Source organism: Sphaerodactylus townsendi, linkage group LG06 (genome assembly GCF_021028975.2).
Source record: "Sphaerodactylus townsendi isolate TG3544 linkage group LG06, MPM_Stown_v2.3, whole genome shotgun sequence".
Classification (NCBI taxonomy): domain Eukaryota; kingdom Metazoa; phylum Chordata; class Lepidosauria; order Squamata; family Sphaerodactylidae; genus Sphaerodactylus; species Sphaerodactylus townsendi.
The window spans coordinates 117,461,389-117,481,605 of record NC_059430.1 but is presented as its reverse complement, the minus strand read 5'-3'; the positions used below and the strand labels follow the sequence as shown (position 1 = coordinate 117,481,605).

Below are 20,217 nucleotides of genomic sequence, written 5' to 3'. Positions count from 1 at the left end.
CCATTTCAATTTATTCGATTTGATAGGTCACCCTGCCATGCAAACTGAAAGGAGGAGATGAACAAGGAGGAAGAAGGCAGCAAGCTGATATGTTGAGGCTAGGTGTTTCCCTTCAAGAGTAAGCTGGCAGCCGCTCGCCCTGACCTGACCCTGAGATCCCATCCCAGCCTTGAACGACACTGAGAAATTATCCAATCTCAGTGTTTGCATAGATATATATGATGCCACTACTCTTAAATAGAGCAAATACATTCAGATCTGCAGTTTTCACTCTTGTCAACAGATGAAGCTCCAACACTGCACATCCAGATGCCAGACATACATAGACATCACAGTTCCAGAAAAAAAGGATTAGCTGTTGCCACTGTGACTGGATTGAAAAATTCTAATCCCAGGGCCTAGGATGTCCTCAGTGAGTTGGCTAAAACCTTGTGGGTTTGCAGAATCCCTGGATTACCTGAATATACTGGTAGCCAGTCGTGGCCACTTGTGCAATCCTACAGCCAAGCCCTAAAGTTTAGGTTTATGTTACGGTATGAGGTGCTGCCATCAACAAGGGTTTAAGCATAATGCCTCCCCACAATAATTAAAGTTCAGCCTCTCCCACTGTCTTCCTCAACGTGAAGAGAGAATAAAAAGACAATCTCCAGAAATGTAGCGGAGGAAGGGAGCTTGCCCCACTCCTCCGAGAGTGTCAAAACCAGTAAAATAAGCCCCATTCACATCCACAGTCCCAATCTGAGTCATGGCACCAATCTTGGACCCTATGGATTCGTGGGCTGGATGAAGTGAGAGGCTGGGCGATGAACTTTGCAGAGACAGACAGAGAGACCCAAGCACAAGCTACAGCCATTTATTTTACCTTAGTCATTCTATGCAACAGAACTATACATAGTAGTAATATGTGAGAAATTCCACTAAGCATAATATAGTAAGAATAAGGAATATATTTGGTCTGCATACCAAGGCCTGCTCGAAGAACTGGTGGAATTGGCACGGAGCCCTGCATGAAGAACTCATCAGATATATTTACCTTGGGAATCCATAGGAGGTACCAGTTTAAGCTGTTGTTAGCTATGCTCTGTTCCACAGAAAGATGGTAGTAGGATTGTATATTCCTCCACCATGGAATAAAGCATGCTCCACCTGGGTTTTAGTGGCTACCTAGTCCTGCTCCCCCCTATCGGTTTGAAAGTAAAAATATATTTGGCACAAATGCTCTTGTATCAAAGTATCATGTTTAATAAGGCACAAAATAATGGTTTTAACAAAGGTAGCATATAAAGATGAATTATAATTCTCATATTTGTTCAGGACTATATTCTAATGTGGGTGCATACAGTTTTTTTAACCACTGTACCTTAATTGACCAAGCTATCATCTTCCCATGGAACAGAGAACATCTTTCAGATCCTCAAAAGAAATAAGGGCAAGTATGGGGAATACATACACCATACAGAGTTATGGCCGTAGCTGGTTTGCTGTCTCAAAGGCTAATCTCTGGGACTGGGAACGCTTAGCATCAAGTAATCTATGTTGTTTAGACTTGAGACTGGCACTCCCTTTGTCTCTGGAACGTCTGCAATGACAGAGGAAGGGCCACAGCAGGGCACTGCAGCTTTGGAACTTGTACTAGTAATTTGCAAAGGCTTGTGGGAGAAAGGACCAAAACCCAAGTTCAGAGAAAGACGTAAGGGCTGGGATCACTGTACTCAAAATCCTGCAACACAAATCCAATCCAAATATTACATGTAAATAAATCCCATGTGTTCCCCAGCTCTATGGACTCCTCAAGGGATAAGTGCCCCTTGATTTTTGTCCCTCAGCAATACAGGCACCCTTGATGGTTCAGACAGTGTGAGGCGAAGATTGGTTTGCTCTACAAAAAGCAAGTCTTCAAAGGTGTTGATGTATTATCAGTGTAAATGCTTTTTGCATGTTCGGACAGGCTCCATTTCCTTTATCATTTCCACCTTTCACATCTAAGATTGCTAGGTTTAAATCCCCTACTCTGCCACAAATGCTTGCTGGCTAATCTTGAGCCAGTGACACAGTCTCAGTCTAACCTACCTCATGGAGGAGAGAAAAACAATGACAGCTGTTCATTGGAGTGAAAGGTGGGATAGGGCATACATCTTACTGTGACATGCCTCTAAAGATGCCAGGCATAGATGCGGGCAAAATGTTAGGAGCAAAAACTTCCAGACCAGGGCCACACAGCCCAGAAAATCTACAACAGCCCATTGATTCCAGCTGTGAAAGTCTTTACAGTAAAGAAGCAGTTAACCATATTTGGCTTAGATCAGTGAGATATGGCTTTGAGTACCTACACACCCATGAATGTTATCCAGTGGCCTTGGCCCACCAACTCCCAGTCTAATCAGCTTCACCAGATTGTTGTGAGAAGAAAATCTGAATAGACCATCTGTGCTGCCCAGATCTCTTTACATGAAGACTGGCATAAAAATGAAATAAAGAATATGTAAGCCCTGTGTCTGAGACTCTGAAGTTTCTGTCAGAGTAAATAGGGCTCAGCTAAACAGGCAAATGGTCTCACTGAATCACACCGTAGAGCACTAGATTAGATCTAGTCAACTATTCTTCTGGTGAAAAAAGGAGAGAGTTCCCTTCGGCCAGGAAAGAGGCTATGCTAGGGATCACGGGACCTTCATGGATCAAAGTCATGTGAGATGTTGGCTCTGGTAAGGAGGGAATTGGGTGAAATAGTGTGAACAAGCTGACTGCATCCAACCCACTCTCAACAAATATTCTGGCTTATTCCACTAAGCAATGTTTTTACGGAGGGTACTGGAGAAAAAGAACAACAGACCTTACTTGGAAAAGAATGACGTGGCTGATGGCAGGAATCACAGAATCCATATGGGAAAAGGTTTGCTCGATGATAACGAGAAATAACAGGAGTTAACTTTTCCAGCTGTCTAACCCAAGATTCTTTCCAGAGGCAGAAGGTACCTTTTTTCCTGCAAGATCTTCATATTTTGACTTAAGGAATGAATAAGGAGCAGTTCCACATCCTTTTTGGCTCAATTGCAGACGTGATTTATTGCTCACAGAGAGAATTGAAACAAACATGTTCCCAATTGCTTTATTTGGATCGGATCAGGAATGGGGAGAAACAGCTACTACTGTATTTAAAAAAACACACACAAATGAACCCTAGTTTCACATTTAAAGGGCAAATCAAATCATGATGGTATCTGCCCCACTGCAGGCAAAGAATATCAGCTCTGGGGCTTCTAAGTCTTGCTGCAGCCCTAGCAACTTACATGATCCTCTAAGGATGATAGGGAGTGGGGAGAAAGAATGTAGCAAGGTCAATCGCAGAACTCCAACAACAAGAGCTGAGGACACTGCTGTTGCTAAAAATTGAGGCCTTCATCCAGAGGTGGGATTCATCCTATTCGCACTTATTTGTAGAACCAGTAGCTAATTTGTTGTCTATTTCAGAGAATAGTTGTAATCCCACCACTGAGTCCTTTTGGAACCGGTTGTTAAATTATTTGAATCCTACCACTGCCTTCATCCTAATGCTGTCGCTATTGCTGTTGAATTTCTTGGTTGCCTTCATGCTGGAGTACGTTCAGATCATTCGGTGGTTCAGAAATTCTAAGAATGTAAAATTTTTTAAAAACTGTTAGTTAAACAAGCAGAAGTTCCACTTAGATTTTCTTTAAGAAGTGTAAACTAAGCATACTAAAAATGGTTGAAGCTTTTTCAAAAGCTTGTTCCTTTCACAATTCTCAGGTACAACAATTTCTACATTCCCCCAGTAACCAAAACATTTGGAAACTTTGCTTTAACAACATTAATTATACTCTGCGTGCGTATGGTGACTGTTAGAACCTCTCCAACGTGTCACTACAATTTATGATGAAGGCCAGGTAAACTGATGGTGCAGATATCTGGCAGTGTGTTATATGAGCAGAGAACTAAATCACTTAGTCTTGTACAAAGCTGAAAACAAAAGACTATGGAGGAAGGGGAAACTCTCAGGGCTTGCCCCACCAGTTGTTGTGCAACAGAGGTAAAAGGCACACACCTGGATACATTATGCTCCTCAAGAGTGACAGGTAGGCTTGCCAGCTTCAAAGTGGTAGCTACAAGATCTCCCATTATTACAACTGACTTCCGGAGGACAGAGATCAGTTGACCTGGAGAAAGTGGCTGCTTTGGAAGGAGGGACTCTATGGCATTATACCCCATTGAAGCCCCTCTGTGCTCCAAACCCCACCCTCCTCAGGCTCCACCCCCAAAATCTCCAGGTATTTCCTAACCCGGAGTTATCCTATCCAAGTGATAGGACAGTACTCTGCCAACGCAGAGAGAAAAAAGAGGACGGTAATTGTACTAGTATTTCCCTTGTTCTTCTTTCAAAGAGGGGCTATTCAACACGATCTAGACCAGAGCTCCTTGTCCTCACTGTCTGCTTGTGTTTTCAGTATTAGAGTCCTTACCCCTGTCTCTCCCCCATCTGGGACCTGGAGAATTCTTTCAGGAGTGGGACTTTGTCCCAATCTGTTCCCAGATCAGGAGCCATCCTCATCCCCACTCACTTCTGAAGCCAGGAACCTCTGATGGTGATGGATAATAGGTTTAATCCAAGAGCAAAGGGTGTCCTTGTACCCTCCTCAAGTCAGGCTGCCTGCTTTTTAAAAGAACTATTTCAGTTCTTGCTGCAGCCATCTGCTCTGGAGCCAGGGGAAAGCTACAGACTCCATCTTACAAAATAAGTAACAAAGCTAAATCTTTAGGGAATACAATTCCCACTAAACTGCATTTTTGCACCCTCTTCTTTTTTGCCTGCTTTCACTATGGAAAAAGACAAAGTGTTGAAAATACTGTTTCTGGGGAACAAAGAGTGAGAAGCAGATGATATGAGAAGAACCAATCATTTTTTGGGAAAAAAACACAGGATAGGAGGCAGGGAAAGACTTACATTTTTCTATTGCCATACTGGCCTCGTGGGTATTTCAGCAACTTTCTGGGGTGCGTTTGCGGCTGATGAAGACTTCCTGTTGTTGAGGATGTGCGCAATGGTGCCAAGAGCTTCTGTTAAGTCTTGCAGGGAGGTTCCGCTGAGTCCATACAGTGTGGAAGCTGGACCAACAACAAACATGAAACTGACCTGCAACACTGTCCGTACACAGAATGATTGATAATAGAAGAGATGCTGACAGTTTTTGTTCAGACCTTCACTAGTGCCATCTTTCTTTTATCAATAATTGATCTTTGAGCCTACGATTTACAACACGTTTCTGTACTAGATTGACTTTTCAAATCTTTGTCTTCAGAATTAAGGCTCCTAACTTCAACTATATATCTCCGATCACCTCCCCCCTCCCCGGCTGGGTTCTGCAGAACCATCTGCTATTGTTCAAGTCTCTCCGCGTGCCTCCTACATGCAGTTCTATACCCCTGGCACGGCCTCTCCCTGTCTACCCAGAAGGCTTCTCCCCTTCAGATCCTTCATTAAAACCCACTTCTTCTGCAAAGCATTTCATAAACCACCACTGGTGACACCAGAGAATAATTCTGGATTTTCCTCACCAATATCACAAGTATGCACAGCATTTGAACTCTGGGTTTAGTTATGCATTGTACTGCCATGGTGCTCCTCGTTCCCCATGCCAACACATGGAGGCACATTTGCCACATCAAGCAATCGCTATTACATCAGCCTTACTCAATTTGGTGGCTGCTGCTTGCAGGCATCTTGTTACCGGTGTAAAGCTGCCGGGTTGTGTGCAAAGTTGTGGAAAGGGACATGACTTGCCCATGGGAAGTTGATCTTGGTGACATTCCCGAGGAGTGCTGACACTAGCACTGTACTGTGGCCAGTCCATGCTAAACCATTGTTATAGAGCAGTGGTGGCGAACCTATGGCACTCCGGATGTTCATGGACTACAATTCCCATCAGCCCCTGCCAGCATGACCAATTGTTTATGCGGTGATCCAGATGGCCACTTGTTTATCCAGATGTTCATGGACTACAGTGATCCAGATGGCCAATTGTTTATCCAGATGTTCACGGTCTACATGGTCAATTGGCCACACTGGCAGGGGCTGATGGGAATTGTAGTCCATGAACACCTGGAGCGCCACAGGTTCGCCACCACGGTTATAAGAGCCATAACATCAGCTTAATCATTTAAAAGAGAGTTGGCTCTCATCCTTCTGAGGTTGGTAAAACATGTACCCAGCCTGCTGGGGCTAAAGTGTAGAGGACTGGGGAAGGCAATGGCAAACCACCGCATAGACAAAGTTTGCCTAGGAAAGGGTGTGATGTGACACCACCCCACAGTGACTTGGTGCTTGCACAGGGGACTATCTTTCCCTTACTTATCACCTGCCACGTGAACTTGTGATCACAATACAGTTTCTTGCACAACAGCATGGTAAAGGACAGGCTGGCAACCTGAACCAGCGAAGTCACCTTTCCCATTCATGCCCCTAGTGGTTACCTTGGGTTATCCTGAGCTCCTCACAGATCGTGTCCAGCTCAGCCTTCAGGACAGAGCAGTTGGCACAGGATGGCGCCACTCTGGAATCAGTGGGCCCGTCATGGGTTGTGTCACCGCTGCCGTTTCCGCTCCACGGAGAATCCGGCAGCAGCTCAATACTGTCACTGAGAGAAGGTCCATCTGCCTCGGGAGATGTGCGGCTTTCATTTCTATGCCAAGGGCTAGACACAATGTCATCCTTGTCGAAAGCCAGCTGAGAGGGCACAAGGCTCACTGGCGTCTTCCGCATTCGCAGTGTGGCAGAAGGAAGTGCCCCATTCAGAGATTTTGAAGCCCTTCCACTGCCCTCCACCTTGGCTTGCCCCTCAGCTGTACTCTCCGCAGCCACAGCAACTGGAACAGATCTTTCGTGCCCTTTTCCTTTCCTGTCTTGCTTTCCTGACCCAGGAATCGGCCTGCGGTTCACTCTCTCTGCAGCCTCCGTCGCCTCCTGCTCCTCTAGGTTATTATCCAGCTTCCTGTGTTTTGCCGTTGTCTCTTCATGTTCTCCACTGTGCCTGGATGCAATCTTTGGTCTCTTCCTCAGACGAAGGTGCGCTTCTGTACCTGAAGATGGAGAATAAGTTTATCTTGAGAGACCTGCCAAGATAGAAAAAAATAACAGATGGGCTTTTGGTTAAGGCCCTAGGCTGGGAATCAGAAGACCTGGGCTCCTTGCCCATAGATGCAGTCTCCCTGGATGGTTGTGCTTCCTTACTTTACAGCCAGGAGTTTGAGGGCACAAACCCTCAGAAAGAGCTTTGATGCAGTCACAGTAATCAACAATGTTGCACTCAGAACTGTGCAGAAATGCTTGGCAGTCTGCCCTCACCTTCATGGTAATCTCACTGTAGGCCAGGAGCTGGCTTTTATTAAGGATGAAGTATTTCCTACACTGATTGTCCTGTTACCTTAGACATGTCTGCATGAATTGTTTGGGTTTCCACTCTGTTCTATAATTGAAGCCCAACTGCATTTTTTTGGGCTTACTAACAAACTTTGCTGTTAGATTGAAATGTTATCATATCTTATTGCCTGAAAAGTTTTTTTAAAATGATACTTGTAATGTGACTTGCTTGCTGGAGGTAAAGTGTAGATGACTGGGAAAAGTAATACCAAACCACCCCATAAACAAAGTCTGCCTAGTAAATGTCGTGATGTGATGCTACCCCATGGGTCAGTAATGACTGGGGCTTGCACACGGGACTGCCTTTACCTTTATAATGTGCCTTGGGTCACAATAACATAAGCAGAATAACAACAGGTACTACTGGAATAATAATGCAGAGGACAGACGGAGGCTGACAGTGATCCACTCAAGAGCCATCCAGCCATTTCATATATGGAAGTCTCCTATAGAGTTCCCATGTACAGATCAGCATGTACTTGATGTTATTTGAAGTGTGGCATGTTTCTGGTGCTGTCACAAATTACAACGATACCCAAGTAACTTGAACCAAACATCAAACATCCATCTGAATAGATTTTTTATTTGAATGCCTTGTTAGGTAGATTGTATTTAGGTCATAAATGTGACTAGCTTCCCCTTTAAGTCAGAATCTACTCCCTACCTGTTGTCTAGTGAAGATTCTGGGGATACTTTGCCTATCCCTGTATCCTGAGGTTTGCTACACCTGCATGAATCATTGGGAAGTTCAGATCAGAGGGCTAAGTGATTACAGCAAAATACATATTCAATTTAATAAGCAAATCCTTACCCAGTAAGCTAGTCCTCCCAGGGTTCTCCTGACTATCTTTGACATCTGTTTGTCTTTCATTCTCATCCAGTTTTCCTCGGGAAGAAATTGGAACCATGTCCTCAGACGTGACTCGTGTCTGGAACAAGAAGTCATCACTTAATCACTTAATGCAGTCATCACTTAAGTAAGAGGCCCTATAAGAGATATACAGGAGCAGTTCCCCTTACCTGTGAGCCTTAGGTGGAAAATACTAATTTGCTTTTTGTTAGCAATTTTTAAAAAATTCTTGCTAACAAAACCACCTTACGCTAAGTTTCCTTGGAAGACAAAAGCCTACTGCATATGCTTCCAGGCCTTTTCACAGGACTAAAAATATTGTGCAGTTCTGAGTCTTGTGCTTTGCAATGATGTGAACTTCAACTTTTCTTAAAGCAAATTTCTAGCAATTAGAGTTATTTAGGAGAAATCTGAACATGTGCGTGCAGTGTCAGCCAAAGTCTGAGATTTCTGAGGGAACCAACAGGCAAGGCTTCCAGTAGTCAAACTGCAAGCACCAGCTCTCTGTTCTCTCCTTCCTTGAGTTGGCAGGCTAGAATCAGTCACCGAAAACAGAGATGGGATTCTTGTGATTCCATCATGAACCCCTTGGCCAAGCAGAAATCTATGCGATGTCTCCTATCCCTTTTCCTATCTCCCCAAATCAGAAATAACTAGTTCTCAACATGATCTCACCTGGTCCCGTTTCCTCTTGGATTCAAAGTGAAGCTGGAACCTCTCTGCCAGGGCCACAGCCTCTTTGCCATTTTCTGGCTGGCACTCACGTACCAAGGTCTGGATTTCTTCAGGCAGGATACTCAAAAATTGCTCAACCACCAACAACTCCATGATCTGCTCTTTGGTGCGGACCTCTGGCCTCAGCCACTGATGCGAAAGGTCCCACAGGCACCTATAAACCTCTTGGGGCCCACAGGCATCCTGGTAGCAGAACTGCCTGAAGCACTGGCGCTGTGTTTCGACATTGACATCTGCATCTGTCTCTTTAGCACAGAGCTGCTGGACTTTGTTGCGGCCCTTGCCAGCCACACTCCCTGGTCTGGGGGTCACTAATGCCTCTGGGCACTGGTCGCTGGGAGATTGCTGAGACAGCAGCCACCTCAGTATCTCTTCGGCAGTCCAGTACTGCACCTCAGGAGGCACCTTCATGGCTCCCCCAAGGGCGTCCTTCACAGGAAGCCTAGGCAGGCCTTTCTCTGAGGCTTCAGCCTGCACAATCTGTTCTAGCAAAGCCTGTAACTGGGAACCATGGGCTGCAGTTCCTGCTCCATTCTTTGCAGACACCAGCAAGGCCTGCAGGGTGTTGATACAGGTGGTGGAGGCAGGGCTGACAGGAGCTCTCTGAGACAGTGCTTGAACAAGCTCCGTTTGCTTCTGAAAAAGTTTCTCAAAGAGCTGGGCCTGGAATTCCCGGTCCTCCCGGCGCATCTCCCTGTCATGCTGAATGAATTCAGCTAAGCTCTGCTTCTCCTCTGCTTGGTTGGCCGCCTGTCTCTGCACTCTCTGCAGCTCCAGGTGATGGGAACTGTTGTACTTCCGGCCAGCGCCCCTTTGATAGCTTGATGGTCCCTCCCCCTGAACCTTTTGCTTCTGGGTTCGGAGGTGAGGACGCTGGTCAAGCATGGAGATGAGATGCCTTGGCATGGGTTGTGTTTCCATCACTATAGAAGAGGACACATACATATAAACAAACATCCACAGGAATGCAATTATGTACAAATACTGAAGACTTTTAACAGTCGGGCTAACCTAAGTGGGTAAGTGAGAAAATTAATAAGGATCAAAAGTGGAACAAAACTTCAGAGAAAATACATTACGCAGTGTTTACATTATGAAATAGCTTCAGTGTATATGCCGGAGCATGGAAGTGCGCTGATCTACATCAGAAGTCACTGTGTTTGGAAAGCTAATATTTAATGGGAAGACAGCCTGGCTTTTTTGGGGGTGGGGGGAGGTGAGGAAATGGTCAGAGTGTGACTCTCTGAAAATGGTACAGCTTCATAAGTACCATTTGAATCTCCCACCCCTCTGAATGTTTGAATGGGCTTTAGCAGCCAAAGACAGGGAGAGTTGAAGCATTGTGGGAAGCTGATTGCATGATCAGATAGAGAAATTAACATATAAAAGTCCAAGAATATCAACTTTCATTATACCCTGTTGATTAGATTTGGTTGCAACAGAACATTCTCCGTTTGCAGCTTCCCCATCTGCAGCGATCCCATGAATACACAAAAAAGTGTTAGTATGAAATTGCCTGTCTGTTGGATAGGATCTGTTTAGCAATCCAGCTTGGATGCTGAATTCTCATCTAAAATTTCCAGATAGAGAAATAGTGGGCAAAGAGCTAGTACTAGGCATATCTAGACTTTGAAGAAAAAAGACCAGCAAATTCCAGCTGAGGAACACTCACAAAATATGCTGTCTTCACAAGGAGGATCCTGCGGTCCAAACGGACAAACTGTTAATTGCGACAGCATTAAGATATGATGAGTGAGCAAGCTACCTAGTACACAATGGGTGTCATAAAAGTCCCTTGAATTAATAACGGTCCTTATGGGAAAGTACCTTGTCTGCAAGGCTGAGGTATATTTTTATTTGATTATTGGATGGCAGCAGAATTTTAATAACAGCAGTTCTTGTGAGACATCCCAGGACAGGAAAGAATCAGTTCTTGAGATACACCGTACATGGGTACCAATGAAAAAAAGGAAGGATGGGTCAGAGGCTTTAGGGACTAAAGGTTTAGGAAATGGCTCAAATGAAATAAACATGACAGAATAACAGAACCAACACTACACTCTACAGAGCAAGGAGTCAGCCCGACCTGACACGTCCTGCAGCAAAGGCCCTGTTGACATAAACTCAGGCAAAACAGACAAAAGAGCTTACCAAGCTCAGGTGATATCTCATCTTCCGATTCCTCCTCCTTCACTTGAACTGGGATGACTTGGATCTCACCAAAGGCATCTTGGGACTCGGCCTGGACATAGCTGAATTCATCAGTCCCTTGACTTTCAGAGGCAGCAGTCTGTGACAACCAGTGTGCTGCGGCCTGGGATCCCCAGCGCTCAGAGATACCAGATTGGGACCCCCAGGGCTCTGAGATGGGGAGTCCTTCTTGCCTGTCCACGATGGTGCTGGAGCCTTCACCCGTTTCTGAGGGAAAGCCTGGCCTGCAGTTGATGTACTGTGTCATTATCTGGTCTATCTCATCATAGAATGGACACTTGATAGGGGGCCGCCCCACTGAATTGTTTTCTTTGGCTTTGCGGTAGGCGACTTTTAGACCTTTCATTTTCTCCCGGCATTGGTCCCCAGTCCGGTAAATGCCCATTTCGGCAAGGCGCTGGGAAATGCCGTCATACACAGCACGATTCCTCCCGTGGGAACTGAGATCGTGAGTCACTGCTGCCTCAGTCCAGAGGGCAAGGAGCACCTTGATGTGTTCTGCTGGCCAGCTGGCTGCCCGCTCTTGGGGTCTGTCGCGCCTCATTGTTCTTGAGACAAACCAAGGTGTTTCACTGGTGGAAGTGAACATGCGAGAGGGCAGGCCTTTGACAGTTCAAACACCAGAAGCCCAGATGCCAGAAAAGAAAATGCAAAAAAATTCAGGGTTCCCAGTCTTCTTGCAGGCGATCCTCCTTAGATGATATGTGTCCTCCATACAGAGATTATACAAACTGTGCAACTTCTAAAACAAGGGACTTAGGGCAGCCACAACAGCTTTGTTTCCCCATTCATACCAATGCTGAAGAATCACCCTGGATCAGAATTCATAAGAAAATGCAATCAAAGAACTGCTGCTCCTGTAGAAATGTAGCTTTAATTTACATAAGCCAACATTCCAAGCAAAAAGTCTTTGGTGTGGTGTCTATATTCAGTTTCAACTAAGCAAGGTCACATCTGATCAGACTGGCATGTATCCTAGTGCCCACTCAACAAAGTCTGAAGCCTTCCTCCAACTTAAGGAGCCATTATCTGACTTGTGACTCTTTCAGAAAAGGCTTGGAGAAACCTTCAAGCTTTGCTGAGTCAAGTGCTACTAGGTGGGGGGAAATTCAATTTCAAAAAGACATGAATATCTGTAATAAAGCTGCTAGAGAAACCCTAAACACCCAGTAGTCTAAAAGTGAGATAAGAGGAAGTTACATATATTTGCCATTCCTGCCCAGGACTAGTGGTTAAAAGTATTTATTATACTTCGGCTTTTCTTCCAAGGATTTGAAAGCAGTCAGAATGGGACTTCCTCAATGTTATCTTCTCAACAACCCTGTGAGGAGGACTAGACAGCCAGCCAGCAAGTGCCTGTGCTTACCCAGAAAGCTTCATGGCAGCACTGGGATTTGAAACAACCCAACATTTTCTTGTATCCACTGAAAGTTCTCCATTGTTCAACAACCCATGGCTGCAATCCATTCACTCAGTTAACAGTTTGCTTCTGTGTTTGTAAGCTTTGCTACAGAAGTGCTTGGTTTCCAATGCAAAACATCTGGAGATGCACAGTAGAAGCTAGTAGCACTCAAAAGTTTCGGTTTGGTTATAGTCTTGTATCTCACAATAAATGCACACAGGCCTGACAGGGCACTGGTTGTTAAACAGGGCACTCTTAGCACAGGGCACTCTTACAAGTCATTCTTACAGGGAAAGCCCATATTGGGCATTTTGTTTCAACAGAATTAAAGCTGCTTTTATACCAACAGCTCATTTGCTTCTTCACTGCTCAACATTTAAAGAAAAGACAGTAGCAATGAAGTTGGTTGGGCCTGCCTGGCACTGAGGGCTGCCTTTTCTTTAGAAGAAAAAGAGTTGGTTTTATACCTGCTTTTTTCCATCATGAGGTGTCTCAAAGTGGCTTCCAATCTGCCTTCCCTTTTTCTCCCTACAACAGGCACCTTGTGAGGCAGGTGGGGCAGAGAGAATAACTAGCCCAAGCTCCCCAGCAGGCTTCTTGTGGAGGAACAGGAGAAACAAAGCCAGTTTACCAGATGGGGAAAATAAACCCAGTTCACCAGATTAGAGTCCACTACTCATGTGGAGGAGTGGGGAATCAAACCCAGTTCTCCAGATTAGAGTCTGCTGCTTTTAACTACTGCACCATGCTGAGAGAAAAGGAGGACTAACTTGCCTGGTCATGATGACACTCTTGTCTAAGGATGTTTGTACATATTCATGCAAGTGGCTTGACATGAAATGCAGGGGAGGGAGGGAGGCAATCACATACCACTTCAGGCCAAGTTTCCCTTTCTCTGACTGCATCAGCATTTCCCTAACCAGTGAAGTGGCTGATATCCTCATATGTCTGGTAAACATATTGTTACCTCGACCTAAATGAAGTCATCAACTTTTTCACTAAGAAGTGACCCTGTGGTCTATTAAAAAAACTCCCTTGCTATCATTGGCAACCACTGCTCTGTGTAATATCACATCTTGAAGTAATGCATTATTATAACATAAGCAGCCCATCAATATACATTTAGTGATTTCGAATCTTAGAAGCAAAATAAGAGTTATTTGACCCCAGGGAGCTTAACAGTCTAAATTTAATTATGGGGAAAACAACAGAGGGAGAGGGCTGAGACAGACAAGTGTAGCAAGAGATGTATGACAGTGTGCAGTAATATGTGCTTAAACTTTGTTACAGCCGTCCATGAGGATTAAGGGGTTAAGCCAAAGACCTCAGTGAAAAGGTGGGGGCTGAGGAGGACTTTGAAGGAAGACTTGGCACCATATATATGTCCAGGGAGGGATCAGGGAGCAGAGATTATGGGAAGGTTAAAGGAGGTAGAGACAGCTAAGAAGTCATGAGTATATGATGGGTAACAGCAGATAAACAATTCCAGCTGTCTTACCCTATCTATGTTGTGTATTTAGCTGTAAGCAACAGCTAAACAACTAGCTGACAGAATTTTCAGCAAAAATCCTGCATTCTTTCACAGCACAAAATCTAATTCTGTGATTATGATAAATTACACATTTAAAATCAAATGCTTTGGAAGGAAAATGAGAAGATTTGGAATGAAAAATGTACGTGTAAAAAGAATGGAACTAGCGTAAGTCTCTAAGGACAAAGAGACATAGTGAGTAAGGGGGGGAATGTCACAGCTCTGTTAATAGAACAAGTTCTGTTGTAGATATTTCACTGCTGGCAAATTGGCCACAGGAATAGCAAAATGTGTTGACCACATCATAGCCTGGATGCACATAATAAATCAGCCTGAATGAAGATAATAAATCAGCCTTGTAAGATGCCTGGATGTCTTTTTGAAAAAGTTACCATCTGGGCTCTTGGGAGGAAAAAGAGAGTAAGACTATATTAAATAACAAAATGTTTTGTAATTAGAACATATATCTCATTTAAAGGTGAGTGACTTCTGTGTGTTATGCTATTTAAAAATACATAACACAAACTATCTATCTTTTTAGAGCCTACTCCTATGCATACATAAAAGCAAACCTAGCCTATTTTAATGGCACTTGCTTGTAAGTGTGCCTACAACTCATTCACATTTGCTCAAGAGTCTTACTGTATTTCATAAGCTTATTATTCCCAGACAGTGTGCAGAGGATCGTGGCCTCATAGTGCAACCCTAGTAAATCCTAATACAAAACAGTCCTTCTACATTCCCTGGTTCTTACTTCCAAGTTAGTGTGTAATGGACTGAAGCCCAGTCCTCTTGCACAGAACAGTAGCTTTATGGTTCAAGCCTACCATTCTCATAAATCCTAAAATGTTCCATAGGAATAACTCCCAGCTTTTAATGCATGGATATAAAACTCAAAGATCCATTTAGCCTGCAATTCTATCTTGTATCATGGCCAGCTAGATGCCTCTGAGAAATCCTCAAGCCCAGCATGAAAACAATAACCATCCCTCGCTGTGGGCCAAAAAACCTCCTATTTCAGAAATACGTTGCCTCTTTCCATGGAGGTTTCACCATTACTGTCAAGCCTCATCTCCTCCTTACCCTGTATTGAAAGGAATTTCAGTGAATCACTGGAAGGCACAGGACACAGGATCCTTGCTGAAACTAAGCAGGTCTGAGGTCTGGTTACTGCCTGCTTGGGAGAGCTTTTGGGAAACTGAGGCAAGCTCCCTTAGGTTCCCTGATGGGGAAAAGATTTCAATGTAATAAAGAAACGCAAAATATTAATAAATAGCCCTGATTCCTAGTTGCTTACATCTGTGAGGGAATAAGACAGAAAACAGCCAGATCAGGTGATTTCAGAGAAAACCATCAGTGGCAGGTCAGGCCATGTTTTAGTTTTATTTTAATTAAAATATTTATAGGCTTAGGCCTGACCTCATCAAACAACTTATTATGCACTCGAACTGTGAGATACCATCAGAAGCATATCTGGCTGGAAACTAAAGTATAAATACAATAAGCCTAGGCGGTCATCACCCCAACATTTTGTGGAAGCAAAATTACAAACATATCAGCTGTGTGAAACAACTGGTTGAGACAGCGATGGTCAGACTTTCTGGATCTGGAAACCTACGAAGTTGCAAGCACATACAATTACAGTCGGATAACACAACAAAAGGGAGCCGGAGTTATGAACTGGTTTGGAAGCCAGGGGTATGTGCAACATCAGACAATAACCTGAGCATATTGCTGGTAGGAATCAGCCAAAGAAGGAATTGTTTGCATCCCCCACTGCACTAGTGTGGTGTAGTGATAAAAAGTAGGTAGACTCTTATCTGGAGAATCAGATTTGATTCCCCACTCCTCCACCTGAGCAACGGACTCTTATTTGGTGAATTGGATTTGTTTTCCTGCTCCTACACATGGAAGCCTGCTGGGTGACCTTGAGTTAGTGCTTCAGAACTCTCTTAATCCCACCTACCTGACAAGGTTGAGGGGAGAGGAAGGGAAAGGTGATTGTAAGCTCCTTTGAGTCTCTTTACAGAAAAGGGAGGTATAAATCAAAACCTCTTCTATTGCTTCTCTTAGCCCATGCATCAAGGCAGACAGAACGTAGTGCTGCCAACAGCCTGGAGAGAGAAAAGGCCCTGTCCCTTAAGTATAGGTTTAATAAGAGGAAATGGGTAGGTGAAAGTTTTTTGTGACACTGAGGTAAATCACAAACTATTCAGTTTCTATTAAAGGAGCATTTTTTCCTCTGGGCTGCTGGCACTTACTGTGAATGAACCAGGTCTTTCTAAAAAGCAGCATTTTTTTGGGGGGGGGGATCTGACTATGTAGGAACTTGCAGGCGGGGCTCTGCAATTTTTAAAAGAGTTTTTATCCTGCCCTTTCTGCAAAGACTTCAGGAAGTATATGCATAACTATCCCTTACCTATTTCATCCTCACAGCCCTATGATAGAAGTGAAGTCAGTTTATGGTCACTTGGTAAGCTTCAAGTAGAGATTTGACCTCAAATTCCAGTCCAGCTCTCTAAGCCCTTGAAGACCAGGGGCTCAAAATACAATCTTCTGACTAGGGTTGAGTCAGGGTTGCCAACAGGCCTGGAGAAAAATATCCCATGCAACAGGCTAAGACTAAGGTTGCCAACAGGCCTGGAGAAAAATATCCCATCCCTTTAACAGAAGTTTAACAGGATGAGATTTACCAGGTGATGTTCTTTACCCTCCATGCCTTGGGGTGGAGGGGGAGTCAGCTGCCCCTTCCTACACATCAAGTCTCATTCAAGAAATATGATTCATGTATTTATTTATACTTGTCATTTGTACCCCACAAATCTCCCGAGGGACTCGAGGCAGCTTTACATATCAATACATCATAAAAATAAAATTATATATATATATAATCTATATCTCCCTCGGGAGATATTTTTGTATTTATATTTATACACACACATACAAACACACACACAAATATAAGCATTAAAACCATTTCATTACAAGATGTTTCGTTTTGTTTCCACACTGCGGACAACCCCGGTTCATCCGGTACCGTCGGTCCCAAGTAAATCGTATATTTTAAGCAAAATAAATAATAAATCCCTCCCCCGATCGAAATCGTTTTCATCGAAACACACACAATGCAAAGGCTCGAGGGGGGAAAGGCGGGAGACGGGGAGACAGGAGCATGCATCGACTGACTGGAAGCATCCTCGGAAAATGGAGCCCTGAGGGGAAAGCGAGGCCTGGAGCGAAGGAGGATGCTCTTTGATGAAGGGCAAATGGGGACCAGGCGCTGCACGGAAAGCAAAGGAGAAAACCCGCCGGACCCTCCATCTCTACTCTCAGAGGGACGAGCTTCTTCCCGCGCCCGCATCCCGCCACCCTCTGAGGTAAAAAAGTTACCTCAGCCGGCCTCCCCTCCCCCCACCGCTGTGCTAAACGGCGCTAACCACCAACCTACCTGCGGTTAAAGGGCCACCATAAAGGGGAGGAGCCGTCAGCTCTCAGAATCCGCCCACCCCCCGCCCCCCGCCAAGAGAGCAACAATTGGTTAGGTTGCCTGTCAATCAAGAGACAATAGGGAGCGGGGTGGCTGGGGATAACAGCCTCACCCCTTCGCGGTGGAAAAGTAGGCGATGGGGATTGGTATGATAACAGGTCAATCAAAGGGAAAACCTAGGTAACGGAGAGGTCCCGTGGGTTGGCGAGATTGCCTGTCAATCCGATGGAAGAGGCGGGAGTATAACTCGTCTCCTTTCCAAGGCATCTATGGGTGGTCTATGGAGGGGAAAATGCCAGGGCGGAAGGGAGGAAGACACGCCCCCTAACATCCGGCTTTGATTTAGGGGCTCCATTTTGGAGGCTTTGAGTGGCAGAAAGGGGAGCAAGGCTAGAGGATAAGGGGGGGTCCACACGTCGTTGGATATTGTGCAGCAGCAGTCATTTGCAATGGGATTTTAGCCAATACCATTGTGAATCCCAGTTTAATACTTTTGTTTATACATGTGTTGCCAAGTCACAGCTGATTTATGGTGACCTGGTAGGGTCTTCCAAGGCCATTTGCCTGCTTCTGTTGAGAGTGCTGGAAAAGAACTGTGACTGGCCCATGGTTCCCCAGCTGGCTTCATGTGGAGGAGTGGGGAATCAACCATAGTTATCCAGATCAGAGTCGTACACTCAATGATGAAGCAGATGCTGAAACAAGGGTCTAACATGGGCTGCAAGAGTGCATGGCAATAATTCTAGGTGTGCACTCACTGCTAAATAAAACAGCAGTCCAGTGGCACCATAAAGGTTCAACCACATTTATAGTAGTGTAAACGTTCCCAGATAGCCCAGACCAGCTTGATCTCAGAAGCTGCACATAGTGGCAGGGGCAGAGTGTGGGGAAACACTTATGCCCTGCGCACCTGCCACGGCGCTCCCCGCCCTGGCACGCCCCTGGCACACCTCTGCCACGGCTCTGACTGGGGCGCTGTGCCCCTCCTGTCCCATGGGTGCTACACCACTGCACAGTGGTCCCTGGCTGGTTCTCAGATGTAACAGTGAGTTTGCTTGTGAATGTCTCTTTACAGAGTGGCCATAAATCTGCTGCAACTTCACCAACAACAGAAATCTTTCCCCAAATGCAGGTAAACCATGAATCAAATGAAACAACTTTTCACTCATCTGTTTCTGCTGGAATAAATTTTGTTTACATTTTGTATTCATACCTAAAAACATTTTGACAACACCAACAAAAGTTTCAGAAATTACAAATATAGATAAATACATCTATCAAAGGAACTTCCAACTTCCTCTGCCTCGAGTATTAGTTGTAAATAATACTTGGTTTTGAAGTAAGTAATATCTTTATAAACACATTACTGATTATCAGATAAATATCACCCTTTTCTTTAATGGTCCTTACTTTTAAAAGTACTCCTTCAAAACCATTAGTCATTGCCTCTTTTTTGGCTTTTTATCTATATAATCTACCTTAGCTCTCGATCCTTGAATCAATAAACAGACTCTGGATTGTTGATCAGAAGAATTTATTGGAAGGCAATGAAGGACCCAGCTTACAAGTAGCCAGTTCTGGCGAACCTGGCTTTTGGTAGCCCCTTTATTCAAAAACAATCCCCCCTCCTATTTTCCCAAAGAATGTGAGAAGAGTTAGCTGGGAGACTAAGTGCCCCAATATCAGTGGCAGATAGAGATAAAGCCACCTGGACTCTTACTCCCACAGAGTAACGGAAACACCCTGGTTCCCATGGAAGTAGAAAGTGTCAGGGATATAAGCATAGTTCTCTACCAAGCACGTGAAACCGTGAAAAAGAGACCAAGGAAACTGGGGTGCTTGTGGTTTCCAGGCTGTATGGCCGTGTTCTAGCAGCATTCTCTCCTGACATTTCGCCTGCATCTGTGGCTGGCATCTTCAGAGGATCCTCTGAAGATGCCAGCCACAGATGCAGGCGAAACGTCAGGAGAGAATGCTGCTAGAACACGGCCATATAGCCCGGAAACCACACAGCACCCCAGTGATTCCGGACGTGAAAGCCTTCGACAATACATAGACCAAGGAAAGCATGTCCCATTACAGCAGTGGTAACATATATTTTGAAGCAGTTACATTGACAGGAATGCATCTCAGTCTCCCAGATACAATCACCGTCCGTATTTCATGTAGCAACTACACTGAGTTAGGAATGCATGCATCTCAATCAACTAGGTGCCATCCCTGACAGGCTTCTATTGTCAAAAAATTTAATCAAATCCTTTTCTTTAAGCAACGAAGTAAGCTTGGCCATTTCTGCTGATTCTGCCTTCACCCACCATTCTTCAATTGTGGAAATAGAATGAAATTTACCTTTTTGGCGCTGTTGTTGTCCTATATAAAAAAACAAAGCTCCCTGCTTTCTTTCCAAAGTCCCAACAATGTCCCAACAGCAATGTTCTGGTACGTTCATTTTTAATATAAATGAAATAAAATTTGTTAGGGTTTAAAACGCTACCGAACTCCTGCTTCGTTCTATTCTTCGCCTCTGCGCGTTTCCAGAGTCCCTTCCTGGCCATAACCAAAAAAAAGACTA

The 20,217-nt window shown here is 44.6% G+C and overlaps 1 protein-coding gene across 2 annotated transcripts; it reads right to left on the bottom strand.

Annotated features, from left to right (window-relative positions):
- Positions 1–3,036: 3,036 nt before the first annotated feature.
- Positions 3,037–20,185, bottom strand: LOC125434482. Of its 2 annotated transcripts, none has more exons than XM_048499924.1 (7): positions 19,995–20,185; positions 11,166–12,037; positions 8,955–9,937; positions 8,241–8,358; positions 6,484–7,089; positions 4,958–5,118; positions 3,037–3,627 (listed from the first exon to the last, which is right to left on the bottom strand). In XM_048499924.1, the coding sequence occupies exons 2-6, from the start codon at positions 11,812–11,814 to the stop codon at positions 4,964–4,966; spliced, it is 2,511 nt and encodes an 836-aa protein (XP_048355881.1). In that variant the 5' UTR covers positions 11,815–12,037; positions 19,995–20,185; the 3' UTR covers positions 3,037–3,627; positions 4,958–4,963. The 2 variants fall into 2 exon arrangements, with proteins under 2 accessions (XP_048355881.1, XP_048355880.1); XM_048499923.1 differs by lacking the exon at positions 19,995–20,185 and adding an exon at positions 17,607–17,727.
- Between the last annotated feature and the right edge of the window lie 32 nt (positions 20,186–20,217).

Coding starts and splice junctions, on each gene's coding strand:
- LOC125434482 (XM_048499924.1), bottom strand. CDS start 11,814: ATGTTCACTTCCACCAGTGAAACACCTTGGTTTGTCTCAAGAACAATG. Junction 7,090..8,240: donor TGGGAGGACTAGCTTACTGG/GTAAGGATTTGC, acceptor CTCCATCTTCAG/GTACAGAAGCGCACCTTCGT. Junction 5,119..6,483: donor GGAGCTCAGGATAACCCAAG/GTAACCACTAGG, acceptor TTGTTGGTCCAG/CTTCCACACTGTATGGACTC.